The sequence below is a fragment of the Eleutherodactylus coqui genome, chromosome 6 (assembly GCF_035609145.1).
Source record: "Eleutherodactylus coqui strain aEleCoq1 chromosome 6, aEleCoq1.hap1, whole genome shotgun sequence".
NCBI classification, from domain to species: domain Eukaryota; kingdom Metazoa; phylum Chordata; class Amphibia; order Anura; family Eleutherodactylidae; genus Eleutherodactylus; species Eleutherodactylus coqui.
Window position 1 is genome coordinate 83,321,584 of NC_089842.1, and position 26,669 is coordinate 83,348,252.

Here is a 26,669-nt window from a genome sequence, read left to right on the forward strand (position 1 = left end):
TTGTGTTTCATACTCACCAGGTGCCCTGTACCTACGCTGTGTCCCTGCGAAGTTGGCGCACGCACAAAAAGTGAGTCTTTTCAGATGCCTCTCTATACACGCTCCCATAGAGAAGAATGAGCTAGCATGCTCAGAGCTATCTTAAAAGAGTCCCTCTGTGTGCATGCGCCAACTTCGCAGGGATACAATACAGTAATGGGGTACCTGGTGAGTATGAACACAGCTTCCTGTTCCCTAACATTTCATTGTTTATGGGGCTCAAAAGTATTATGAAAAGTCTTAGTTTATGATTGTTTTATTGAGTTTTATGCATTGAAAACAATATACACAACGTTTGCTTAGAATATCAATTTGTATAATGTTTTGAAAAACAGATACAATATCTTTCTTTCCAAAAAATGAAAATAAATCTGGTGCTATACCTTTAGAAATATATGATGGATAGATAGATTAATAAAATGAAATTTAAAAAATGTAATTGTTTATTTACTCATGTTCAGTGTATTTCAGTTCCATTGTGGACATTTATCTTTCCCATGGAATTTGAAAAAAGTCCCATTGTTGGACTGAAATGTTGCTCTGTACATGAGTAAATACACAGTGAATTCTCACAGCACCTTTTGGAGCGCTGCAGCATTTCTTAAATATTAGGGTATATTTACATGGATAAAACTTCCGTATGAGTTGCATCTGATTGCGATATGGATAGAACAAGTATGGGAAAAGAACACGTTCAATTTAATGTATTCATGTACACAAGCAATTTTTCTTTCTTTTGATCAATGGTTCAATTTGAGAATAGGACATGTAATGTGCGGTGCCCCACATATCAGACAGTGCAGAGACACAGTTTCCATGTGCCATGTGATGTCACTCATGCACAAGAGTCTCAGGCGCAATTTGAAACACCCTTGTAAATGTAGCCTAACACGGGACATTTACACGGGACAATTATCATTTGGAATAGTTCAGATTCCTGTGTTCCCGTGGGAATTTTTTCCTACGTAAATGCATGCAGCGACTGAATAAGAATTGTTCAGCCATTCAGTTTCTGCAGAGAACTGAGCAATGTGCCGTTCAGTGCAAACAGTGCAAGGAGCCTTCTAGTTTACTAGTTAACAAGGCTTCTCTTGCTTTGGAGCGCTGGATCTTTTTTTCCTTTTATATTCCGTTTTATCCAGTCGCATCCCTGTCTAGGGATGTGACAAATCCCTGCTTGCTCTGTCGCATCATTTCCTTATTTCCGGACGGGAGAGAGGAGAGTGTACCTTATATACAACACCTACCGGGACGTGGAGGTGTTAGGTGGTGGGTCCCTCAGCATAGGCCCATCCACCTTTACCGGGTAAGTCCCCAGTTTTCCGTTTCATTGTGTTTGAAATATTGCATTCCAGTGGGTGGAGCGCCGTCTCTCATCAGCATTTTATAAAACTTTTACTATGGTATCCTTAAAAAGATCTTTATAGATGGAAGAGAGGAAGAGAGCAGATCATAAGTGGAGATGTTGTGGCTCACAAATATCAAACCAACACGGGGCACCATAGAATGTAATGACTAATGATGAGGAGCATTTAACTATGGTTAATTTATCTGCATGCATGCTGTTCGATTCACAAATTAAATTACTCAAAAAAGGGTTAAACTTTATACCAGATAGAGATTTTGATTTGTACCGCACCCTACTAGATGTGAATAGGTTTGTGCACTTGCTAACTGTAGAGACATTTTTTGGACGTAAAAAATGTTGATCTCTAATATAAGGATATTAGTAAATTCGAGATTAACATTTTTACAACTTTATCATTTTCGGAACAGGTAACCATGAGGGATCTAAGGGTTAATTGGATTACGGCACATACAAGATATTTCAGTGACTAATAAAGCCTTTTACACTATACATCGGATACAGTCATGGAGGATTTGCAAAATCATACTGAATGTGAATTATGGCATTTATTCAATGCTAAAGACAATAAACACCATAACTTGTCGGCAAAAGAGTTACAACTTACAAGACAACAACTTTATTGCTATCCGTCCTGCAGACAAGGGTGGATCAATTGCTATTTTGGATCAGGACACACTGCAGCTTCACAACATATCAGCGCTTAAGGGGAGACCCCACACCTGTAGTTAAAACTAAACTTCAAGTCCTACTGGAGCCGAGACTGAATATGGGTTTTATAACAGAGAAACAAAGGATCTTCTTCTAGTAGAAAATCCATTTGTTTCTATTTTTTTAAAACATCTTTTTATTGGCATTTAGTTATAAGATAACAATGAGAATAATAGAAATAATGGTACATGGCATTACAATATGAAAACTGCGTGAGCTTGTACATAAACCTGTAAGATTCTAGTGGTTAGAGCTTCCAGTTACCTATATTCCAATGTCAGAACATAGCTTTTAAAGCTATATTTCTTATTGGCTCAATACATAAAAGCTTGTGACTGATCATACATTTATAACTGACATACTCCCAACTTGTCGTTTGCATAGAAAATACAACAAGCATTCAGTTACGCATATTTTATATATTTTTAATAATAAAAGTTACATTTTACCATTAGTGGTTCCTTTCAGTGACTTAATGTCAGAACATACATTTAAAATGAAATGACAAGACATGAAATAGAGGAAGGAAAATGAAAAAACAAAACCGGGATATATTCATATACCTTACATAACGTCTTAAATTTATCTCAAACATCCTAAAACTTATCTTTGGACCTCGGACTCTCCACTCTCGTTTATATATGGACCATATTCAAAATATAGAAACCTGAGTTATTTGGAATTCCTTATAGTTTAGCCATCTAGTTTCAACCTCCCTGGCTGGCTGGCATTTTCCAAGGTGAGGTACCAGGTAGTATCTTTAAAGGGGTCTTATTTCTGAGGTAATGAGAAATGTTTCTATGAAGTGACGCCATTGTCGGAAGAATCTTTTGGCCTGTGATTCTGCCTGTTGTTCTGTTTCTAGCCTATCCATATGGAGGAGGTGTTTGATCTGCTGTATTATATCACATTTTGTTGAAACCTGTGGTGGTAGCCAATATTGTAATACACAGTGTTTACCTGTTCCCATTTTTCACGGGATACCAAAATTACATAAGCCCCAGTTCCCTCCTCCATTGAGGTCCATTGAAGTGTTGGGTCTCTCCTTGACAGATTATCCTTGTGGTTGGAAAGTTTTCTGCCACCCATAGTAAAGAAGCTACCTGGATTTATTAGTGACGCCTTTGAAATTCTAAACATTTTGCAGACAATAACATGGCAGCATAATCCTATGTGGGTTACTTGTGATATTTCAGTGTCAGGGCGAGCACCCACTGGCGTTTTTTTACCTGCGTTTTGCGTTTTGCGTATTTCCTGCACAGGCATAGAGATAACATGTGTTCCTGTCCACTGGCGTTTTTTTTGCGTTGCGTTTGCGTTTTTAACATAGGAACTGTCAGTTGCATATGTGTCCCTATTTTTCTCCTAATGCACCCATGACAGTCAATGGAAATTAATGGAAAAGCCGCGAAAATGCCGCGAAAAACGCCGCGAAAAACGCGCGGAAAAATCGCGGGAAACGCGGCGAAAACGCTGCGTTTTTTCCCCGCGGAAAACGCAAACGCCAGTGGGTGCTCGCCCTTATAGTCATCAATACCCCATGACAAGGCATTGTCTGCTCTGTCACATTGCTTAAACAAGTAGACCACTTTTTCAAATGAATTAAAAGAATATCTTATCTCTGTCACTTCTTTTCTGCTACAAAATAATTATTTCATGTTTGATCGAGATTTTTACCTCCAGGTATACAGCTGTCCTACGGGCTCCTCTTTGTCGCCCACCCTGGCCAATCTATATGTTGTGGTATAGGAGGAGTTTTCCATACACTTAGATGTGCTTTCCATGCGGGCGACTTTATTAACAGTTCCAATACACATGCAGTATATTTAAGTTGTTGCTGTTCATGTAAATTACAATGTGGGGGATAAACCATACAGCTGCTAAAAACTATAGCGGAGTATATGTATGATACTTCTCATGTAGTACCTGCAGAATTACTGTGATATAGCAACAATTCCAATCTGTGCACTTGGGCACTTCTATATCATTTAAAGGGGTTGTCCCACGAAACAAAGTGGGGGTATACACTTCTATATGGCCATATTAATGCACTTTGTAATGTACATTGTGCATTAATTATGAGCCATACAGAAGTTATTCACTTACCTGTTCCGTTGCTGGCGTCCCCGTCTCCATGGTGCCGTCTAATTTTCAGCGTCTAATCTCCCGATTAGACGCGCTTGCGCAGTCCGGTCTTCTCTGTGTTGAATGGGGCGCTCGTGCCGGAGAGCGGCTCCTCGTAGCTCTGCCCCGTCACGTGTGCCGATTCCAGCCAATCAGGAGGCTGGAATCGGCAATGGAACGCACAGAAGACCTGCGGTCCACCGTGGGTGAAGATCCCGGCGGCCATCTTCGCAAGGTAAGTAAGAAGTCACCGGAGCGCGGGGATTCCGCTAAGTACTACCCGTTTTTGTTTTTTTTTTATCCCTGCATCGGGTTTGTTTCGCGCCGAACGGGGGGGCTATTGAAAAAAAAAAAAAAAACCCGTTTCGGCGCGGGACAACCCCTTTAAGGTTCTGGGTCTTGAGAGGATTAACAAGGGGCAAAATTAAGAAATAAAGAAGCCTTTTGGATATTGGTTCTGGACAGTTGCCATTTACACTTATTGATGTTCTAGTATATGGCACTGTTGATTTGAGGTCATGTGCATCCTTAATGTGATTTATTATTAACCATATATGTAGAAATGGTTGATTTTTAGCCAGAAGCATGAGGTTGGGAATAACAATATGGGGAAGAGCCCGTTTTGTGAGACTTAAAGGGGTTGTCCCGCGGCAGAAATGTAAATTTTTTCTCTTCCCAGTCCCCCTTCTAAAGCAAACATACTACACTACCCGTGGAAAGCGTTTTTAAAGAGCGTTTCTACTCACCATTAGCTCGCTTCGTGAACTTATAAAAATTCTTCTTTCAAGATGGCCGCCGGTACTTTCCCAAGGTGCACCGCGGGTCTTCTCCCATGGTGCACCGTGGATGTTCTTCTCCAGTCTTGCGTTCCACTGCCGATTACAGCCACCTCATTGGCTGATCGGCACCACGTGATGGAGGCGGAGCTACGATGCCGCGGAGAAGAGGGAGGAGCCAGGACCCCGCTCGTGAGCCCGGACACAGCCAGCAGAGGATTCTTATCTGCGCAAGCGCCGACTGTTGCGGCGACCAAAGAAGAAGGCTTCAGTCGTCGCCATGGAGACGGGGACGCCAGCGCCAGAGGGGGTAAGTGTATAACTTCTGTATGGCTCATATTTAATGCACGATGTATATTACAAAGTGCATAAATATGGCCATACAGAAGTGTATAACCCCACTTGCGTTTCACGGGACAACCCCTTTAAAGCATGTAAATTGTTCCCTTTTTCTGTCTCATTCTATGAGGATGTTTTTAAGGATACTGTAATAAAAGTTTTGTTTTTAACTTCATATGAGTGCTGGAAGAAATCTTGTATTTTGGAAATGAATCCATCTGTGTCTGAGGCGGCTTCCTTCCATGCACCATGCTACTTAAATTCCAGGATAGTGTCCAGTGTGGGTGAGCTAGTTTCACTTTTTCACTTTGAAAACCTTTTCATTCACCTCTCACGTCCCGGAATCCTGCCAAAGTCAGAGCTCACACTGCTGAAATCTCGTACACCTACCCAGGGGCGTAGCTAGAGGCTCATGGGCCCGGGTGCAAAAGTTTAGCTTGGGGCCCCCTTCCAGACCCGTCCACCCACCACTCCTTTTCACAGCTACTCCTTGTATATCACTTTTAGCTACATTACTGTTTTTTTTTAATGACCCATCAATGGATCATTAGTAATCAGGGGTTTTAGATTTTTAAAACATCCAGAACACAAGCCTCAAGGCACGCTTTGCTTCCCCAAGAAAGAAAAAAATAATTATATATACACATACATAATACAGGCACACATACATTGGAGACAGCATGAGCTAACTTTTATAACATGTTAGGGCTCATGTCCACGAGCAGGTTTTCACCACGTATTATGCACACGTGGTAATCCCAGCATGCTCTCTTTCTCTGCGTACCACGTAACGTGAGCCCTGTACACTTGTATGATACGCTGCCCATACACATTACATTGTTTCCATACGCATTGTCACTCTAAACAGAGTGGGGATTTAAAAAAAGAATCCCCCTGTGCATGTGCAGTGCTACACAAAGCCATATGTGGTCCCTGCCGGCAGCGTGCATGGCTGGGAAATGTGTGAGATGCTGGTGGTCCCCCACAGTGTTGTAGGCTTACGGCTGTGGCATTGAGCCCTTAGTCACCAATACAGCGGCTCAGTTCTAGCATACCTCTAATAGTGAAGTCAGGTGCCGGCTCGCAGAACCCCCCTCACTCACCCCCACTCCCCATCACACAGAACCCCCCTCACTCACCCCCACTCCCCATCACACAGAACCCCCCTCACTCACCCCCACTCCCCATCACACACAGAACCCCCCTCACTCACCCCCACTCCCCATCACCCAGAACCCCCCTCTCTCACCCCCACTCTCCATCACACAGAACCCCCCTCACTCACTCCCACTCCTCATCACACAGAACCCCCCTCACTCACCCCCACTGCCCTCACACAGAACACCCCTCGTCCCCCCCACTCCCCATCACACAGAACACCCCTCGTCCCCCCCACTCCCCATCACACAGAACACCCCTCACTCACCCCCACTCCCCATCACACACAGAAGCCCCCTCACTCACCCCCACTCCCCATCACACAGAACCCCCCTCTCACCCCCACTCCCCATCACACAGAACACCCCCCCCCCCGTTTCCCCCACTCACCATCACACACAGACCACCCCTCACTCACCCCCACTCCCCATCACACAGAACACCCCTCACTCACCCCCACTCTCCATCACACACAGAACACCCCTCCCCCCCTCTTAATCATACCGAGGACGTTCCCTCTCACTGACTGCACTTACTTTCACTATGGTCTCTGCGCAGGCAGGCAGCCTCTCCTACATCGGCGCTTCCTCCCAGGACCTCCGCTCAGACTCCTCCCCTCTGATGATCTCTGTGCTGGAGAACCAGATGGGGGAGGGGTCTGAGCGGAGGTCCTGGGAGGAAGCGCCGATGTGCATGAGAGGCTGCCTGCCTGCGCAGAGACCATAGTGAAAGTAAGTGCAGTCAGTCAGTGTCGGAAAGTAAGCCCCGTGGGCCCCCAGGGGCTCAGGGGCCGGCTTGCAACCGCACCCCCAGCACCCCCTATATGTACGCCAGTGCACCTACCACATCCCTCTCCTGACTTATCCTCCGTCGAATGTGCAGTGAAGTGGTGAAGCTAAGCGGTCTGAACTTCGCTTAATGTGCTGGAAGATAAGCTATGAGAGGCACGCGATGCATGCACAAGATTTTAGCGCTGGACCACTGATGTCGGCAGAAGAAGGGGCGCTGTGAGTGAACAAAGTGGCCAGGTTTTCAAAGTGACGTGCAGACTCGGAGCTAGAAGGGTGATGTCTCTTTGACTTGAGGCAACACATTTGCATATCGAGTGCACTGCAACAAAAGTAAGATTTGAGGGTTTTGGCTAATCGCTCAATTCGCCTAAAAACATGTACGTTGTGTTTCAGCGTTACCAATTTACACTGTGGTAACATCTTAGCTACCTATAAGCTGGTGACAGGTTCCCTTTAAAGAAATGTACAGTATTTTGCTTTGATGAAACCTTGATTGGATGCTGGTGATAATAAGATGACTCTGCTGACTCTGTAGACAGTTTACACAACAAAGCTGGAAGGTGATTTGCAGAAAATCCACTGGTTAATATGAAAACTGGAATATTTCAGGAATTTTTATGAAATAATCATGTGAAAAGAAAAACAGGTTTCTTTAAATATGCTTGAAGTACAAACCTGATTTAAATGAAATGTCATAAAAAAAGATTCCTTTAAATTCTTAAATCTCCTTTAATGTTTTTTTTATACAGATAAGAGGAATATATTTTAAAAATCTGTAGTTGTAAAGACACCAGCTGGACACTAGATGGTAGATCTGGACTTTACCTACAGCAGTCACTCTTCTTGGGTAGGAGAGAGGACAGTTTTTTGGGGTCCCCAGCTTCATATCGCAATTTTTGGGTCCACGTCGTAGACCTTTATTAAAAACCGAGCAGTGTAAGCAGGTCCTGTCGTGGATGGCAGAAAGTGCATCCAGCAATCTATCGACCACCCAGTCTTCTACGCCGTCCACAGCTGCAACTCTGAATCCTCTGGCTGCTGCTCCTCCTTCCTCCCAGCCTCCTCACTCCATGAAAATGACACATTCTGAGAAGCAGGCAGACTCCCAGGAACTGTTCTCGGGTCCCTCCCCAGATTGGGCAGCAATGGTTCCTCTCCCACCGGAGGAGTTTGTCGTGACCGATGCCCAACCTTTGGAAAGTTCCCGGGGTCCGGGGGATGAGGCTGGGGACTTCCGGCAACTGTCTCAAGAGCTTTCAGTGGGTGAGGAGGACGATGACGATGAGACACAGTTGTCTATCAGTGAGGTAGTAGTAAGGGCAGCAAGTCCGAGGGAGGAGCGCACAGAGGATTCGGAGGAAGAGCCGCTGGACGATGAGGTGACTGACCCCACCTGGTGTGATAAGCCAACTGAGGACCGGTTTTCAGAGGGGGAGGCAATTGCAGCTGCAAGACAGGTTGGAAGAGGCAGTGGGGTGGCCTGGGGTAGAGGCAGGGCACGAGCGAATAATCCACCAGCTGTTTCCCAAAGCACCCCCTCGCGCCAAGCCACCATGCAGAGGCCGAGGTTCTCTAAGGTGTGGCAGTTTTTCACGGAGACGCCGGACGACCGACGAACAGTGGTGTGCAACCTTTGTCACGCCAAGATCAGCCAGGGAGCCACCACCACCAGCCTCACCACCACCAGCATGCGCAGGCATATGATGGCCAAGCACCCCACAAGGTGGGACGAAGGCCGTTCACCGCCTCCAGCTTGCACCACTGCCTCTCCCCCTGGGCCCCAACCTGCCACAGAGATCCAACCCCCCTCTCAGGACACAGACACGACCGTCTCCTGGCCTGGATCCACACCCTCACCTCCGCTGTCCTCGGCCCCATCCAGCAATGTCTCTCAACGCAGTGTCCAGCTGTTGCTAAGAGAATCGTTGGAGCGAAAGCGCAAATACGCCGCCACGCACCCGCACGCTCAAGCTTTAAATGTCCACATAGCCAAATTGATCAGCCTGGAGATGCTCCCCTACAGGCTGGTGGAAACTGAGGCATTCAAAAACATGATGGCGGCGCCAGCCCCACGCTACTCTGTCCCCAGTCGCCACTATTTTTCACGGTGTGCCGTCCCAGCCCTGCACGACTACATCTCACGCAACATCGTACGCTCCCTCACAAACTCGGTTACTGCCAAGGTCCACTTTACAACGGACACGTGGACAAGCACAGGCGGGCAGGGCCAGTATATCTCCCTGACGGCACATTGGGTGAATTTAGTGGAGGCTGGGACCGAGTCAGAGCCTGGGACTGCTCATGTACTACCCACCCCCAGAATTGCGGGCCCCAGATCGGTGCTGGTATCTCCGGCGGTGTATGCCACCTCCACTAAACCTTCCTCCTCCTCCTCCAACGCAACCTCTACCTCGCAAACAAGACTTGTCACCAGCAGCACGTTGCCAGCAGTCGGTGTAGCACGGCGCGGCAGCACAGCGGTGGGCAAGCGTCAGCAGGCCGTGCTGAAACTACTCAGCTTAGGAGAGAAGAGGCACATGGCCCACGAACTGTTGCACGGTCTGACAGAGCAGACCAACCACTGGCTTTCGACACTGAGCCTCCAACCGGGCATGGTCGTGTGTGACAACGGCCGTAACCTTGTGGCAGCTCTGCAGCTCGGCAGCCTCACGCACGTGCCATGCCTAGCCCACGTCTTTAATTTGGTGGTTCAGCGGTTTCTGAAAGGCTACCCACACTTGTCAGAACTCCTCGGCAAGGTGCGCCGGGTCAGCGCACATTTCCGCAAGTCCAACACGGACGCTGCCACCCTGCGCACCCTGCAACATCGGTTTAATCTGCCAGTGCACCGACTGCTTTGCGACGTGCCCACACGGTGGAACTCTACGCTTCACATGTTGTCCCGGCTGTATGAGCAGCGTAGAGCTATAGTGGAATACCAACTCCAACATGGGCGGCGAAGTGGGAGTCAGCCTCCTCAATTCTTTACAGAGGAGTGGGCCTGGATGGCAGATATCTGCCAGGTCCTTGGAAACTTTGAGGAGTCCACCCTGATGGTGAGCGGCGATGCTGCAATCATTAGCGTCACCATTCCCCTGCTATGCCTGTTGAGAAGTTCCCTGCAAAGCATGAAGGCTGATGCTTTGCGGGCGGAAACGGAGGCGGGGGAAGACAGTATGTCGCTGGATAGTCAGAGCACCCTCATGTCTATATCTCAGCGCGTGAAGGAGGAGGCGGGGAAGGAACCTGAGGAGGAAGAGACAGCTGGGCCCACTGCAGAGGGTTCCCATGCAGCTTGCCTCTCATCCATTCAGCGTGTATGGCCTGAGGAGGAGGAGGAGGATACTCAAAGTGATCTTTCTAGTGAGGACAGCCATATGTTGCGTACAGGTACCCTGGCACACATGGCTGCCTTTATGTTAGCATGCCTTTCTCGTGACCCTCGTGTTAGACGCACTCTGGCCACTACGGATTACTGCGTGTACACATTGCTTGACCCAGGGTATAAGGAGAACCTTTCCACTCTCATTCCCGAAGAGGAAAGGGGTTTGAGAGTGATGCAATACCACAGGGCCCTGGTGGACAAACTGATAGTAAACTTCCCATCTGACAGCGCTAGTGGCAGAAGGCGCAGTTCCGAGGGCCACGTAGAAGGGGAGGCGCGGAGATCAGGCAGCATGTTCAGCACAGGCAGGGGAACACTCTCCAAGGACTTTGCCAGCTTTATGGCTCCCCAGCAAGACTGTCTCACACCTCCCCAGTGAAGGCTGAGTCGGAGGGAGCACTGTAAGAAGATGGTGAGGGAGTACGCAGCCGATCGTACCACCGTCCTCCGTGATGCCTCTGCTCCGTACAACTACTGGGTGTCAAAGCTGGACACGTGGCCTGAACTCGCGCTGTATGCCCTGGAGGTGTTGGTGTGCCCTGCGGCTAGCGTCTTGTCAGAGAGGGTGTTTAGTGCAGCTGGGGGAATCATCACGGACAATCGTACCTGCCTGTCAACTGACAGTGCCGACAGGCTTACACTCATAAAGATGAACAAAGCCTGGATTTCCCCAGACTTCTCTTCTCCACCAGCGGACAGCAGCGCTACCTAAAGAACTTTGTAAATCTGTGTATGGTATTCGTCCTCCTCCTCCTCCTGAAACCTCTCGTAATCACCGCGAATGGGCAATTTTTCTGTGGGCCAAAAGGTTCATATAACTTTTCTAAATAATATTTATCTGTTTTAATTCTCATTAAAGCATTGAAACTTCCACCTGAACCAATTGTTTTTTAGACTGGGCTGCCTCCAGGCCTAGTTAAAAATTAAGCCACAGTACGCTAAGCGATTAATGGGTTTCACCTGCCCTCTGGGTTGGGCATGGGCAATTTTTCTGGGGTACATTTGTACTGTCGGTACAACAATTTTTCGGGCCCTCGCCTACAATGTAATCCAAGTAATTTTTATGGGCTTCGCCTGCACTCATGGTACACCACTGTGGCTGGGGTTGGCCTACACTTTTGCTACAGAAATGTAACTCTGTTCTGCCTACCTATACTTCTGCCACAGTAATGCTACAGGGGTCTGACTATACTTCAGCAACAGAAATGTTACTTCGGTCTGCCGATACTTCTGCTCCTGAAATGTTGGTTGGTGTATACTGTTACTACTGTAATTTTACTAATACTGGGCTCTGCCCATAATGCTTTAACGGAAATGTTACTGGGGCAGGTCTATACTGCTATAACAGAAATGTAACTAATAGTGGGCTCTGCCCATACTGCTTCTACCTTAATGTTACTGGGGTCTGACTATACTGCTACTACTGAAATGTTACAAATACTTTGCTCTCCCTACACTGCTGCCAGGGAAATGTTTTTCTGCTGCTTTGAGCATACTGCTTCTACGTTACTGCCGGTGGCTTCCTGGGACCCACCCATGCTGTCGGTCCACACGGAGTTGTAACTGCATGTGTCTACTTATAAAGAACCCCAGTCTGACTGGGGCATGCAGTGTGGGCCGAAGCCCACCTGCATCTAATCTGACGTTACCTCAGCTGTGCTGGGCACTGCAATGAGATATATTTATGTACCGCCGGTGGGTTCCAGGGAGCCACCCATGCTGTGGGTCCAGAGGGACTTCACATAGGGGATTTGTACCTGCCTGTGTCTATGAACTAAAAACCCCGGTCAGGTTGGGGCATGCAGTGTGGGCCGAAGCCCACCTGCATTTAATCTGACGTTACCTCAGCTGTGCTGGGCAATGCAATGGGATTTATTTATGTACCGCCGGTGGCTTCCTGGGACCCTCCCATGCTGTCGGTCCACACGGACTTCACAATAAGGAGTTGTACCTGCCTGTGTCTACTTATAAAAAACCCCAGTCTGACTGGGGCATGCAGTGTGGGCCGAAGCCCACCTGCATTTAATCTGACGTTAGCTCTGCTGTCCAGGGCACTGCAATGGGATATATTAATGTACCACCGGTGGGTTCCAGGGAGCCACCCATGCTGTGGGTGCACACGGAATTCCCATTGCGGAGTTGTACCTGCCTGTGACTATTTATAAAAAACCCCGGTCAGACTGGGGCATGCAGTGTGGGCCGAAGCCCACCTGTATTTAATCTGACGTTAGCTCTACTATCCGGGGTCACTGCATTGGGACAAACTACAGGAGCAATACAGCGCTAATGAGACGTGCAAAGCTACGCTAGCATAGGAGTCCGCTGTAGGCCGGCGATTGCTGAGGGTTTATGCAGAGGTCTATGTCCTGGGTGCAGTGAAAGTTCGCTTCCTGCCTAGGATTGCTGAAGCTGTGGGCTGAGGCCTATGTTGTGGGCGTGGTGCAAGTCTGCCATGTTTGGCCACTCAGATCAATTTTTTGTTCATGTTTTGGGTTTCCTAGGACCCACCTATGCTGTTGGTGCAAACTTAGTTCCCATTGCGGTGTTTGAGCTCTCTGGCACAAAGACACTGACTGACTTGGGTAGAGGGCAGAGCGCTGACGGCTTTCCCCTTGCAGTGTGGATTGAGCTATGCGACACCTTGACAGAATGAATACTGTGTGGCACATGGATTCCCCATTGCTATGCCCACGTTTGCAGCTCCTGACGGAAGTGGCACAGGATTGGATGTCTCATTGCTTCTGTACAGCATTGTGGGCTATCGCCCCACCCCTTTTAAAGAGGGTGGCTGCCTGGCCCTGCCAACCCTCTGCAGTGTGTGCCTCTGGTTCCTCCTTATGGCAGACGCACTTATAAATAGACATGAGGGTGGTGTGGCTGTGAGGCCAGCGTGTGGCATGAGGGCAGCTGAAGGCTGCGCAGGGACACTTTGGTGTGCGCTGTGGACACTGGGTCGTGCGGGGGGGATGGGCAGCATATAACCCAGGAGAAGAGGCAGGGGTGTGTCCCGCAGGCAGTGCTTGTGCTTTGTTGGAGGTAGTGTGGTGCTTAGCTAAGGTGTGGCTTACTAATGAGGGTTTGTCCGAAGTAAGAATTGTTAGGGGGGGTGGGCACTCTTGCCGCTATTGTGGCTGAATAGTGGGACCTGGGAACCTGAAATGCAGCCCAGCATGTTGCCCCTCGCCTGCCCTATCCGTTTCTGTGTCGTTTCCATCACTTTCTTGGGTTTTGCAGATTTTCACCAATGAAAACCTTAGAGAGCATCGGCGATATACAAAAATGCTCGAGTCGCCCATTGACTTCAATGGGGTTCGTTACTCGAAACGAACCCTTGAGCATCGCGGAAAGTTCGACTCGAGCAACGAGCACCCGAGCATTTTGGTGCTCGTTCATCTCTATTTATTATATTAGAGTTACTTTTTTTTTTTTCTTTTCTTGGTTTTGGCACTAAATCTTATTCTACTTGATTTTTCTCTTATCCGTTATAATACTGTATTGAGATTTTGAAATTCAAGAATACTTTATGATTGGTTTTAATTATACAGTATAACATACTCACACTCCTTGCGTTATAGATATAGCACCGAGGAAGGTCTTTTGACTGAAACGTCCAGTACCTGCTAGTCCAAAAGCTATTCTAACGACCTATGCATTAATTATAGTGTTTAAAGGGGTTGTCCCGAGGCAGCAAGTGGGTCTGTACACTTCTGCATGGCCATAATAATGCACTTTGTAATGTACATTGTGCATTAATTATGAGCCATGCAGAAGTTATAAAAAGTTTTATACTTACCTGTTCCGTTGCTGGCGTCCTCGTCTCCATGGTGCCGACTAATTTTCGCCCTCCGATGGCCAAATTAGCCGCGCTTGCGCAGTCCGGGTCTTCTGCAGTCTTCTATGGGGCTCCGTGTAGCTCCGTGTAGCTCCGCCCCGTCACGTGCCGATTCCAGCCAATCAGGAGGCTGGAATCGGCAGTGGACCGCACAGAAGAGCTGCGGTCCACGGAGGAAGAGGCCATCTTCAGCGGTGAGTAGAGAAGTCACCGGAGCGCGGGGATTCAGGTAAGCGCTCCGGTGAGCTTTCTTTACCTCCCTGCATCGGGGTTGTCTCGCGCCGAACGGGGGGGGGGGTTGAAAAAAAAAAAAACCCGTTTCGGCGCGGGACAACCCCTTTAAGTATAGAACTAATACTCTATAATTCTGCAATATGATGAAATAAAACTGAACTTCATGTTATGAAATAAAGCTAACAAACTATTTGAAAATCTTCAAGAGTGCTGCTCATTTCCTCTATAATACTTAACTAAAAGCTAAGATGTGAGTAGAAAACCAAAGGAGTAAACCATACTGACAAGAAATAAAGCTAGATACAAACAAAAAAACTAGATCCATAAAAGGAATCACCAGGCTAGACTAGCAACAAGGTGCAAGAAGCAAACAAGAAAAACTGGATTTTAAATGCATACAGTATGCGATATAACGAGCAGCTCACTGCAGAAGCAAGGAATATTTAAGAAGAGGCTAGCTAAAGAAGAACTGTTCCTCAAATAAGGTTGGGTTGCAACAGTGTGGCAAGCTGACCCACTTTAATGGAACAGTTGTGGGACAATTGCACAGTAACTTCCCCATTAACAAGCTAGAAGACAGGAGATGATGATACAGCAGGATAATTGCTGCTGATTTAAACAGTAGTGCAATCTTGGTTGAAATCTTCTGGTTCTCTGCATAGGTCATTAGGTTGTTCACTTAACGCTTTTTCAAGCCTGAAGGGGATAGATCTTAAGAAGCCATGTTTAAAATCTTGGCCGATAAAAACATAAATGATGGGATTGATGCAACTGTTAAGGCAAGCCAGGTTGATGATAATATAATTTATTATATCGAGATGAGTGTTAGCTAATTTATACTGGGGTGTTAGTGGCCAGATGTAAAAAGGAAACCAGCAGATAAAGTAACACAATATAACAGCGGTGATGATCCTGTAGGGTCTCTGTGATCTCTGGGGTCTCCTCCTTTGTCTAAGTTTGAGAAAAATAGTAACATAACTGATCAAGATGACAAGAAAAGGGATGGCAAACATTATAGATAACCTGAGCAGTTGAAAGATCTGTTTCATCCCATGAGGATCGTATTTATAGCCATAGAAAGAACACCATTCACTTACATCATTAAAATGGAATCCATATAAGTAACACAGTAAACCAGTAAAAAGTAAACTGAATACCCAAATTATTGCCACAGTGATTTTCACTAGTTTACTGGTCCTATGAATTTTTGCCCAAAATGGCCACAGGACCGATATACAGCGGTCAATACTCATGGCTGTCAAGAGAAGAACACTGGCATTCATGTTTATACCAAACAGAAAAATGCTCAGTAGGTAACAAATAAGTTCCACATATGCCAAAATATAAAACCGTTCTACTATTCTCAGAGGAAGAGATGCACAGCATAGGAAGTCTGCAATGGCCAGATTAAGGAACCACATGGCACTGATTGTCTTCTTCATCCTGAATCCGGCAATCCAGATGACTAATCCATTACCAATAGTCCCAAGAACAAAAACAATGCTGTATAAAGGAATTGATATCTTCTGTATAATGTCGTAATCACTAAAATCGATAAAATTGGGCATAGTACGTGTCTCGTAGTCTTTGTAAGATGACCTTAAAAGACATGATAAGGCAAGAGTTAGGCATATTTATGTTTATGGGGTCAAACTGAGCTGCACTTCCTGTTTGCAGTTATGTTACCTCTAGGTCAAGTACTGTCGTGCTTGAAAAATCTGCCATTTTCTTCATATACTATGTCAAGATTTACTAAAGACCTGATGCCAGTCTTTAGCAGCAGTGAGATGGAGAAAGATGCACCAACTCTATTAGGCCTTAGTCACACGGGCGTTTTTTTCCCGCGATTTGCGGATCGCATGACGGATGCGAATCCGCAAATCGCGTGACCGGGGCCGAAAAATCACCCGAAAAAACTGCTCCTAGCTGCGTTTCATTAGAAACGGGCCTGTATTGCCGGCTCCATTGAATTCAATGGGCAAACATCATTCTTCTCTGCCACAGCTGTTACAGCTGTGGCAGAGGAGTATGATTTGTCTACTATATGTTCTCAATGGGGTCGGCGCTGCTGCCGCCGGCCCCATTGAGCGCATATAGAGAAGAGAACAGGAATCGCAGATCGCAGATAGGTGCGATCCGCGATTTCTGTTCTATAATTTATCGGACGAGCGCATAAAAAGCGCTCATGTGTCTGATACCATTGCAAAGCAATGGTTCTCTAAGATCGCAGATCGCAGGCGCAGGTCGCACGGAAAATCGCCCGTGTGACCGAGGCCTTAGAAAGAAAGAATTGTGTAGAAATAAAAAATATACATTTTTAGGCAGATCATGAATGCATCAAAATTTGCAACCTTTTACTGCCATTGCAGTAAAAGGTTGCTTATTAGAGATGAGCAAACGTACTCGTCCGAGCTTGATATTCGTGCGAATATTAGGGTGTTCGGGATGCTCGTTACTCGTAACGAGTACCACGCGGTGTTCCGGTTACTTTCAGTTTCCTCTCTGAGACGTTAGCGCGCTTTTCTGGCCAATTGAAAGACAGGGAAGGCATTACAACTTCCCCCTGTGACGTTCAAGCCCTATACCACCCCCCTGCTGTGAGTGGCTGGGGCGATCAGATGTCACCCGAGTATAAAAGTCGGCCCCTCCCGCGGCTCGCCACACATGCCTTGTGACTTAGCTGAGGGAAAGTACTATCGTGCTGGTGCTGCTGTAGGGAGAGCGTTAGGAGTCAGTGTAGGCTTCAAGAACCCCAACGGCCCTTCTCAGGGCCATATCTAATAGTGTGCAGTACTGTGTTAGCACAGTATTTTTTTTTTTTTTTGTCCAAAATTGGATCTGCAGAGCATTGCGCCCAGCAATAGGGACAGAAGTGGGGGTTAGGCAGGGAGAGTGTTAGGAGTTAGTGTGAGCTTCAAGAACCCCAACGGTCCGTTCTAGGGCCACTTCTATCCGTGTGCAGTACTGTCCAGGCTGCTGTTAGCAGTGTTGCATATTTTTTTTTTTTTCTCAAAACCGGCTGTGCAGAGCATTGCACCCGGCATTAATACTACAGGGATAGAATTGTGTAGGCAGGGCCAGAAGACATTTATTATTCATTGAATACACGCAGTGGGGTCTTCCCTTTGCTAAAAAGGAAAAAAATTATATTTGGCCTGCCTGTGTCAGTCCTAAGGTCTGCGTGTACGTGTGTGCTGCGTGTACAACGTACAAAAATCTGACGCAACCAGCTACGCTTTACTGCAGCCTAGCGCCATTGTGTATCCTGACTGGCAAATACCTGCTCTGCTAGAGTTAATAACTCTGCTACACTATACTTGTGTGACAATTTTTGAGGGCCACACCACAGATATTAAACTTCTTGTTCATTGAATATACGCAGTGGGGTCTTCCCTAAGCTAAAAAGGAAAAAAAATATATTTGGCCTGCCTGTGTCAGTCCTAAGGTCTGCGTGTACAACGTACAAAAATCTGACGCAACCAGCTACGCTTTACTGCAGCCTAGCGCCATTGTGTATCCTGACTGGCAAATACCTGCTCTGCTAGAGTTAATAACTCTGCTACACTATACTTGTGTGACACTTTTTGAGGGCTACACCACAGATATTAAACTTCTTGTTCATTGAATACACGCAGTGGGATCTTCCGTTTGCAAAAAAGCGAAAACATTATATTTGGCCTGCAGGCTTGCGCCAATTTATTTCCTGCCTGGGAAATCAAATCACTGATAATACAGCATGCTGAGGGGTAGGGGTAGGCCTAGAGGACGTGGACGCGGCCGAGGACGCGGAGGGCCAAGTGAGGGTGTGGGCACAGGCCGAGCTCCTGATCCAGGTGTGTCGCAGCCGACTGCTGCGCGATTAGGAGAGAGGCACGTTTCTGGCGTCCCCACATTCATCGCCCAATTAATGGGTCCACGCGGGAGACCTTTATTAGAAAATGAGCAGTGTGAGCAGGTCCTGTCCTGGATGGCAGAAAGTGCTTCGAGCAAGCTATCATCCACCCACAGTTCTGCGCCGTCCAGTGCTGCAAATCCGAATCCTCTGTCTGCTGCTCCTCCTTCCTCCCAGCCTCCTCACTCCACTCCAATGACACCTGCTCAGGAGCGGGAACACTCCCAGGAACTGTTCTCGGGCCCCTGCTTAGATTGGGCAGCAGCGGTTCCTCTCCCACCAGAGGAGTTTATCGTCACTGATGCCCAACCATTCGGAAGAGGCTGGGGACTTACGCCAACTGTCTCAAGAAGTTTCTGTGGGTGAGGAGGACGATGACGATGAGACACAGTTGTCTTGCAGTGAGGTTGTAGTAAGGGCAGTAAGTCCAAGGGAGCAGCGCACAGAGGATTCGGAGGAAGAGCAGCAGGACGATGAGGTGACTGACCCCACCTGGTGTGCAACGCCTACTCAGGACAGGTCTTCAGAGGGGGAGGCAAGGGCATCAGCAGGGCAGGTTGCAAGAGGCAGTGCGGTGGCCAGGGGTAGAGGCAGGGCCAGACCGAATAATCCACCAAGTGTTTCCCAAAGCACACCCTCGCGCCATGCCACCCTGCAGAGGCCGAGGTGCTCTAAGGTCTGGCAGTTTTTCACAGAGACGCCTGACGACCGACGAACAGTGGTGTGCAACCTTTGTCGCGCCAAGATCAGCCGGGGAGCCACCACCAACAGCCTCACCACCACCAGCATGCGCAGACATATGATGGCCAAGCACCCCACAAGGTGGGACAAAGGCCGTTCACCGCCTCCGGTTTGCACCGCTGCCTCTCCCCCTGTGCTCCAACCTGCCACTGAGATACAACCTCCCTCTCAGGACACAGGCACAACCGTCTCATGGCCTGCACCCACACCCTAACCTCCGCTGTCCTCGGCCCCATCCAGCAATGTCTCGCACCGCACAGTCCAGCCGTCGCTAGCGCAAGTGTTGGAGCGCAAGCGCAAGTACGCCGCCACGCACCCGCACGCTCAATCGTTAACCGTCCACATAGCCAAATTTATCAGCCTTGAGATGCTGCGGTATAGGGTGGTGGAAACGGAGTCCTTCAAAGCTATGATGGCGGCGGCGGCCCCGCGCTACTCAGTTCCCAGTCGCCACTACTTTTCCCGATGTGCCGTCCAAGCCCTGCACGACCACGTCTCCCGCAACATTGTACGCGCCCTCACCAATGCGGTTAGTGGCAAGGTCCACTTAACAACGGACACGTGGACAAGCACAGGCGGGCAGGGCCACTATATCTCCCTGACGGCACATTGGGTGAATTTAGTGGAGGCTGGGACAGAGTCAGAGCCTGGGACCGCTCACGTCCTACCCACCCCCAGAATTGCGGGCCCCAGCTCGGTGGTGGTATCTGCGGCGGTGTATGCCTCGTCCACTAAACCACCCTCCTCCTCCTCCTCAACCTCTGTCTCGCAATCTAGATGTGTCAGCAGCAGCAGGACGTTGCCAGCAGTCGGTGTCGCGCGGCGTGGCAGCACAGCGGTGGGCAAGCGTCAGCAGGCCGTGCTGAAACTACTCAGCTTAGGAGATAGGAGGCACACGGCCCACGAACTGCTGCAGGGTCTGACAGAGCAGACCGACCGTTGGCTTGCACCGCTGAGCCTCCAACCGGGCATGGTCGTGTGTGACAACGGCCGTAACCTGGTGGCGGCTCTGCAGCTCGGCAGCCTCACGCACGTGCCATGCCTGGCCCACGTCTTTAATTTGGTGGTTCAGCGCTTTCTGAAAAGCTACCCACGCTTGTCAGACCTGCTCGTAAAGGTGCGCCGGCTCTGCGCACATTTCCGCAAGTCCCACACGGACGCTGCCACCCTGCACACCCTGCAGCATCGCTTTAATCTGCCAGTGCATCGACTGCTGTGTGACGTGCCCACACGGTGGAACTCTACGCTCCACATGTTGGCTAGGCTCTATGAGCAGCGTAGAGCTATAGTGGAATACCAACTCCAACATGGGCGGCGCAGTAGGAGTCAGCCTCCTCAATTCTTTTCAGAAGAGTGGGCCTGGTTGGCAGACATCTGCCAGGTCCTTCGAAACTTTGATCAGTCTACCCAGGTGGTGAGCGGCGATGCTGCAATCATTAGCGTCACCATTCCTCTGCTATGCATCTTGAGAAGTTCCCTGCAAACCATAAAGGCAGCCGCTTTGCGCTCGGAAACAGAGCCGGGGGAAGACAGTATGTCGCTGGATAGTCAGAGCACCCTCCTGTCTATATCTCAGCGCGTTCAGGAGGAGGATGAGGAGGATGAGGAGGAGGGGGAAGAGACAGCTTGGCCCACTGCTGACGGTACCCATGCTGGTTGCCTGTCATCATTTCAGCGTGTATGGCCTGAGGAGGAGGAGGAGGAGGAGGAGGATCCTGAAAGTGATCTTCCTAGTGCGGACAGCCATGTGTTGCGTACAGGTACCCTGGCACACATGGCTGACTTCATGTTAGGATGCCTTTCTCGTGACCCTCGCATTCAACGCATTCTGGCCACTACGGATTACTGGGTGTACACACTGCTCGACCTACGCTATAAGGAGAACCTTCCCAGTCTCATTCCCGAAGAGGAAAGGGGTTCGAGAGTGTTGCTATACCACAGGACCCTGGCGGACAAGCTGATGGTAAAATTCCCATCTGACAGCACTAGTGGCAGAAGGCGCAGTTCCGAGGGCCATGTAGCAGGGGAGGTGCGTAGATCGAGCAGCATGTACAGCCCAGACAGTGCAACAGTCTTTAAGGGCCTGGCCAGCTTTATGGCTCCCCAGCAAGACTGTGTCACCGCTCCCCAGTCAAGGCTGAGTCGGCGGGAGCACTGTAAAAGGATGGTGAGGGAGTACGTAGCCGATCGCACGAGCATCCTCGGTGACGCCTCTGCCCCCTACAACTACTGGGTGTCGAAGCTGGACACGTGGCCTGAACTCGCGCTGTATGCCCTGGAGGTGCTTGCTTGTCCTGCGGCTAGCGTCTTGTCGGAGAGGGTGTTTAGTGCGGCTGGGGGAATCATCACAGATAAGCGTACCCGCCTGTCAACCGACAGTGCCGACAGGCTTACACTCATCAAGATGAACAAAGCCTGGATTTCCCCAGACTTCTCTTCTCCACCAGCGGACAGCAGCGATACGTAAGCAATACGTAGGCTGCACCCGCGGATGGAAGCTACGTTCTCTCTCACCATCCAAAACGGGGACATTTCTGCTTCATCAATCTGTGTCTAATATTACTCCTCCTCCTCCTCCTGCTCCTCCTCCTGAAACCTCACGTAATCACGCTGAACGGGCAATTTTTCTTAGGGCCACAAGGCTCACTCATAATTTTTTTAAACAATTTTTAGATGTTTCAATGCTCTGAAAAGCGTTGGAACTTTAACTTGAACCAATTTTTCGTTAAACTGGGCTGCCTCCAGGCCTAGTTACCACTTAAGCCACATTACATTAACCAAAGCGATTAATGGGTTTCACCTGCCCTCTTGGTTGGCCATGGCCAATTTTTTTCAGGTACATTAGTACTGTTGATACAGCAATTTTTGTGCGCCCTCGCCTACAGTGTAATCAAATAAATTTTTAGCCCACCTGCATTAAGCACGACATTACTACCTCAGCTGTGTTGGGCAATGCAATGGGATATTTCTATGTACCGCCGGTGGGTTCCAGGGAGCCACCCATGCTGTAGGTGCACACGGAGTTTTTACTACATGTGTCCACTTGTAAAGAACCCCAGTCTGACTGGGGCATGCAGTGTGGGCCGAAGCCCACCTGCATTAAGCACGACATTACTACCTCAGCTGTGTTGGGCAATGCAATGGGATATTCCTATGTACCGCCGGTGGCTTCCTGGCACCCACCCATGCTGTGGGTCCACAGGGAATTATAAATGCATCTGTTTCCACTTGTAAAGAACCCCAGTCTGACTGGGGCATGCAGTGTGGGCCGAAGCCCACCTGCATTAAGCACGACATTACTACCTCAGCTGTGTTGGGCAATGCAATGGGATATTTCTATGTACCGCCGGTGGGTTCCAGGGAGCCACCCATGCTGTAGGTGCACACAGAGTTTTTACTACATGTGTCCACTTGTAAAGAACCCCAGTCTGACTGGGGCATGCAGTGTGGGCCGAAGCCCACCTGCATTAAGCACGACATTACTACCTCAGCTGTGTTGGGCAATGCAATGGGATATTTCTATGTACCGCCGGTGGCTTCCTGGTACCCACTCATGCTGTGGGTCCACAGGGAATTATAAATGCATCTGTTTCCACTTGTAAAGAACCCCAGTCTGACTGGGGCATGCAGTGTGGGCCCAAGCCCACCTGCATTAAGCACGACATTACTACCTCAGCTGTGGTGGGCAATGCAATGGGATATTTTTATGTACCGCCGGTGGGTTCCAGGGAGCCACCCATGCTGTGGGTCGACAGGGACTTCACAATAGGGAGTTGTACCTGCCTGTGTCTATGAATTAAAAAACGCGGTCTGACTGGGGCATGCAGACACCTTGACAGAATGAATAGTGTGTGGCACATAGGTTCCCCATTGCTATGCCCACATGTGCAGCTCCTGATGGCGGTGGCACAGGATTCTATTTCTCATTGCTTCTGTACAGCATTGTGGGCTATCGCCCCGCCCCTTTTAAAGAGGGTCGCTGCCTAGCCATGCCAACCCTCTGCAGTGTGTGCCTGCTTTTCCTGTGGCAGACGCACTTATAAATAGACATGAGGGTGGCGTGGCATGAGGGCAGCTGAAGGCTGGGCAGGGACTGTTTGGTGTGCGCTGTGGACACTGGGTCGTGGGGGGGGGAATTTGGCAGCATGTAACCCAGGAGAAGTGGCAGCGGAGTGTCATGTAGGCAGTGATTGTGCTTTGTTGGAGGTAGTGTGGTGCTTAGCTAAGGTATGCATTGCTAATGAGGGCTTTAAAAAGGGTCGCTGCCTAGCCGTGCCAACCCTCTGCAGTGTGTGCCTGCGGTTCCTCGTCATGGCAGACGCAATTCTAAATAGACATGAGGGTGGTGTGGCATGAGGGCAGCTGAAGGCTGCGCAGGGACACTTTGGTGTGCGCTGTGGGGGGGAGGGGGGGGGGGTTGGGCAACATGTAACCCAGGAGAAGTGGCAGTGGAGTGTCATGCAGGCAGTGATTGTGCTTTGTTGGAGGTAGTGTGGTGCTTAGCTAAGGTATGCCATGCTAATGAGGGCTTTTCAGAAGTAAAAGTTTTTGGGAGGGGGGGGGGGGCCACTCTTGCCGCTACTGTGGCTTAATAGTGGGACCTGTGAACTTGAGATGCAGCCCAACATGTAGCCCCTCGACCTGCCCTATCCGTTGCTGTGTCGTTCCCATCACTTTCTTGAATTGCCCAGATTTTCACACAAGGAAACCTTAGCGAGCATCGGCGAAATACAAAAATGCTCGGGTCGCCCATTGACTTCAATGGGGTTCGTTACTCGAAACGAACCCTCGAGCATCGCGAAAAGTTCGTCCCGAATAACGAGCACCCGAGCATTTTGGTGCTCGCTCATCTCTATTGCTTATCATTGCTTATCATTTTCAAGATCTGTGATGTCAGTGACAGAAACATACATAACTGCAAAGAAACCCATGCAGATCTAATATTCCTGATAGCAGAGAGCTTGGTAAATTGGCTGAAGACTGAACAATTCGTGTGAACTTCCAGCCATGAGTCCAGCGTAATATACTTTATCTACACTGGTACATTGTGGCACAGTAGTTCAGTGCAGCAGGCATAGACCAGATGTGTCATTTGCTGTTTTGGCTTGGGCTGCTCCTAAGGGCTGCTCTAAGAGGTCCCTGTTCTATACTCTTTAACTCCTTTTTGGAGGGATCTAGCTTATTCTGCAGGAAACCTCCATGTTGTTTCCCCAGGAGTAGTTTCAGTACACTGACAGCTGACTGGCAGGCTAGAAGTCATGGAATTTTGGTACTAAAGGGACAGGTAAGGGTGTAGTCAGTACAACAGGAAAAAGGTCAGGACTGGTGGCAATCAGGCAAATCACAGTCAAGAACAAGGCTAAGGTCAGGACAAGAAGAGTTCAGGAAAACTCGGTACACACACAGAAGGTAAACGAAGAATCAAGCACATACTAGAACAGCTTAACTTGGATCACTGGGAACCTCTTGACTCAAGTACCTTTCAGTGTGGGAGGATGCTTTAAATAATAATTATTTAATCAGGGAAACAACTGATTAGGCTGGAGATAGTAAAGCTGGATACGTGCACTGGCCTTTTAGGAAGTGAGCCGAGCATGTACGCATGCCCTACTAGCAGAGGAAACTATCAGGAGCACAGAGTGGCATCTGCCACATAGAAGACTAGGAGGATGCCAATGGTGGTAATAGATAGAAGGGGAGGTGAAGAAAAGTACTGACGGCCATAACAAGTTGACAGATTTATGTTGCCAATATGCCTTTATTGGGTAGACTACACTGATACTGCTCTTTTAACAAACCGTCTGCTGGAAAGTATATAGAATTTGAAATACAAAGAATGTTATAACTTTTAACTATGTCCTATTACATATGTTAGCTTCATTTGTGCTACTAAATTCAATTTCCTGAAGTGCCACCACAGGAGAAATGATGATTCAATTAATTGTGTAATTGCAGCATTGGCCAATCAAAGCAGCATGTAGTCATGCACAGTGTCCATCAGATCATCAAAGAACTTGTGCATCCATCTTTGTTTCAGGACCAGAGAATTGCTTTCAAATGCAGTGAGAAGGTCTATGTGAGGGCTCTTTTCCATGAGAGTACATCGGACGGCCGTTTTCATGGCCAGCTGATATACTCTGTGATCTGATACATTCCCCGCCCATTGTCCGAAGCCATCAATGGGAGGAGGCGGGACAGGACGGCGCTTAGCTTCGTCCTCGCCCCCTCCCATTGCAAAGAACCAGCTGGGAGGAGAGCACAGGTGAGCCTGCGTGGGGGAGGGAGGGGAAAGGAGCGACGGCATGGTGACCTCGGCACATATGCGCCAGGGCCCATGCCGTGTGAACGGGTGCACAAACATTAGATTTGTGCACCCATTCACAAGCTTCTATGCCCCAGATGATAGCTTATATCGGCTGACCGTGAAAACGCTGGCCGATATGCGCTCGTGAGAAAGAGCCCTCAGGCTGTGTTCACACTTGTGTCGTGATTATAGGCAAACCATGTTGCAGTAGCTTATCCATTGCATGAAGGACCCCAGCTTATAATGTGATCCGACATGTTGAGATTCTATGTATACTATCCATATTGATGGAATTTACAACGGAGCCGCCAATGTAGATGTAAATAAAGCCTTGCATTATTTTGATTAATTTTGATTTCTTTTTTACTTTGGTTAATAAAGACTGAGGAATATAAACATACTTATAGTTGTAATCCAGAGTTACGGCAGGTAAATTCAGGCTTAAATCAGTAGTATCCATTCTTATTGTTAACCTAAAAGAACAATTAATAAAAAACAAAGATTACTTTAATTATCACAACAGTAGAAGATGGTGTCATTGTACATTTAGCTCCACTGTACACTGTGTATACTATCTACATTATGATGACAAAAGTATTGGGACACAGATGGAAGTTGATGAAATTCAATATTATTCACATTTTTTCAGTACAGTGTTGGGCCACCTTTGGCCTCAATGACTATAGTAACCCTTGATTATAGGCATGATTTCTACCAAATTCTGATGAATGTGTGGAAGGACTCTATTCCTGGAGGAGAGCTTCAGATAGTGATGTGGACATGATGGACATTTCAGCATGCATGGATATGGCATTCTAGTTCATTCCAAAGATAGTCAATGGGATTAAGATTTGGGCTTTGAGCTGGCCAATGAAGTTTGCAGACATTCTGCTCTTCAACATTGCATGCTGTATTATATGGTGCTTGGTCATTTTGGTAGAGACAGGGATCGGTAGAAAAGTATTGCCACAGGATAG

The 26,669-nt window shown here is 48.3% G+C and overlaps 2 protein-coding genes across 2 annotated transcripts in view; both read right to left on the minus strand.

The window, feature by feature from the left end:
- The window catches only part of LOC136631374 (formyl peptide receptor 2-like), a 239,019-nt gene extending 212,882 nt beyond the window's left edge, over positions 1-26,137 (minus strand). Inside the window, exon 1 of the mRNA XM_066605646.1 lies at positions 26,094-26,137. The gene's annotated coding sequence lies outside the window, so the exon portion shown is untranslated. The remainder of the gene's footprint in view (positions 1-26,093) is intronic.
- On the minus strand, positions 15,370-16,323 carry LOC136633630 (formyl peptide receptor 2-like). The gene has a single exon (XM_066609388.1). The coding sequence runs from the start codon at positions 16,321-16,323 to the stop codon at positions 15,370-15,372; it is 954 nt and encodes a 317-aa protein (XP_066465485.1).
- Positions 26,138-26,669: the final 532 nt, after the last annotated feature.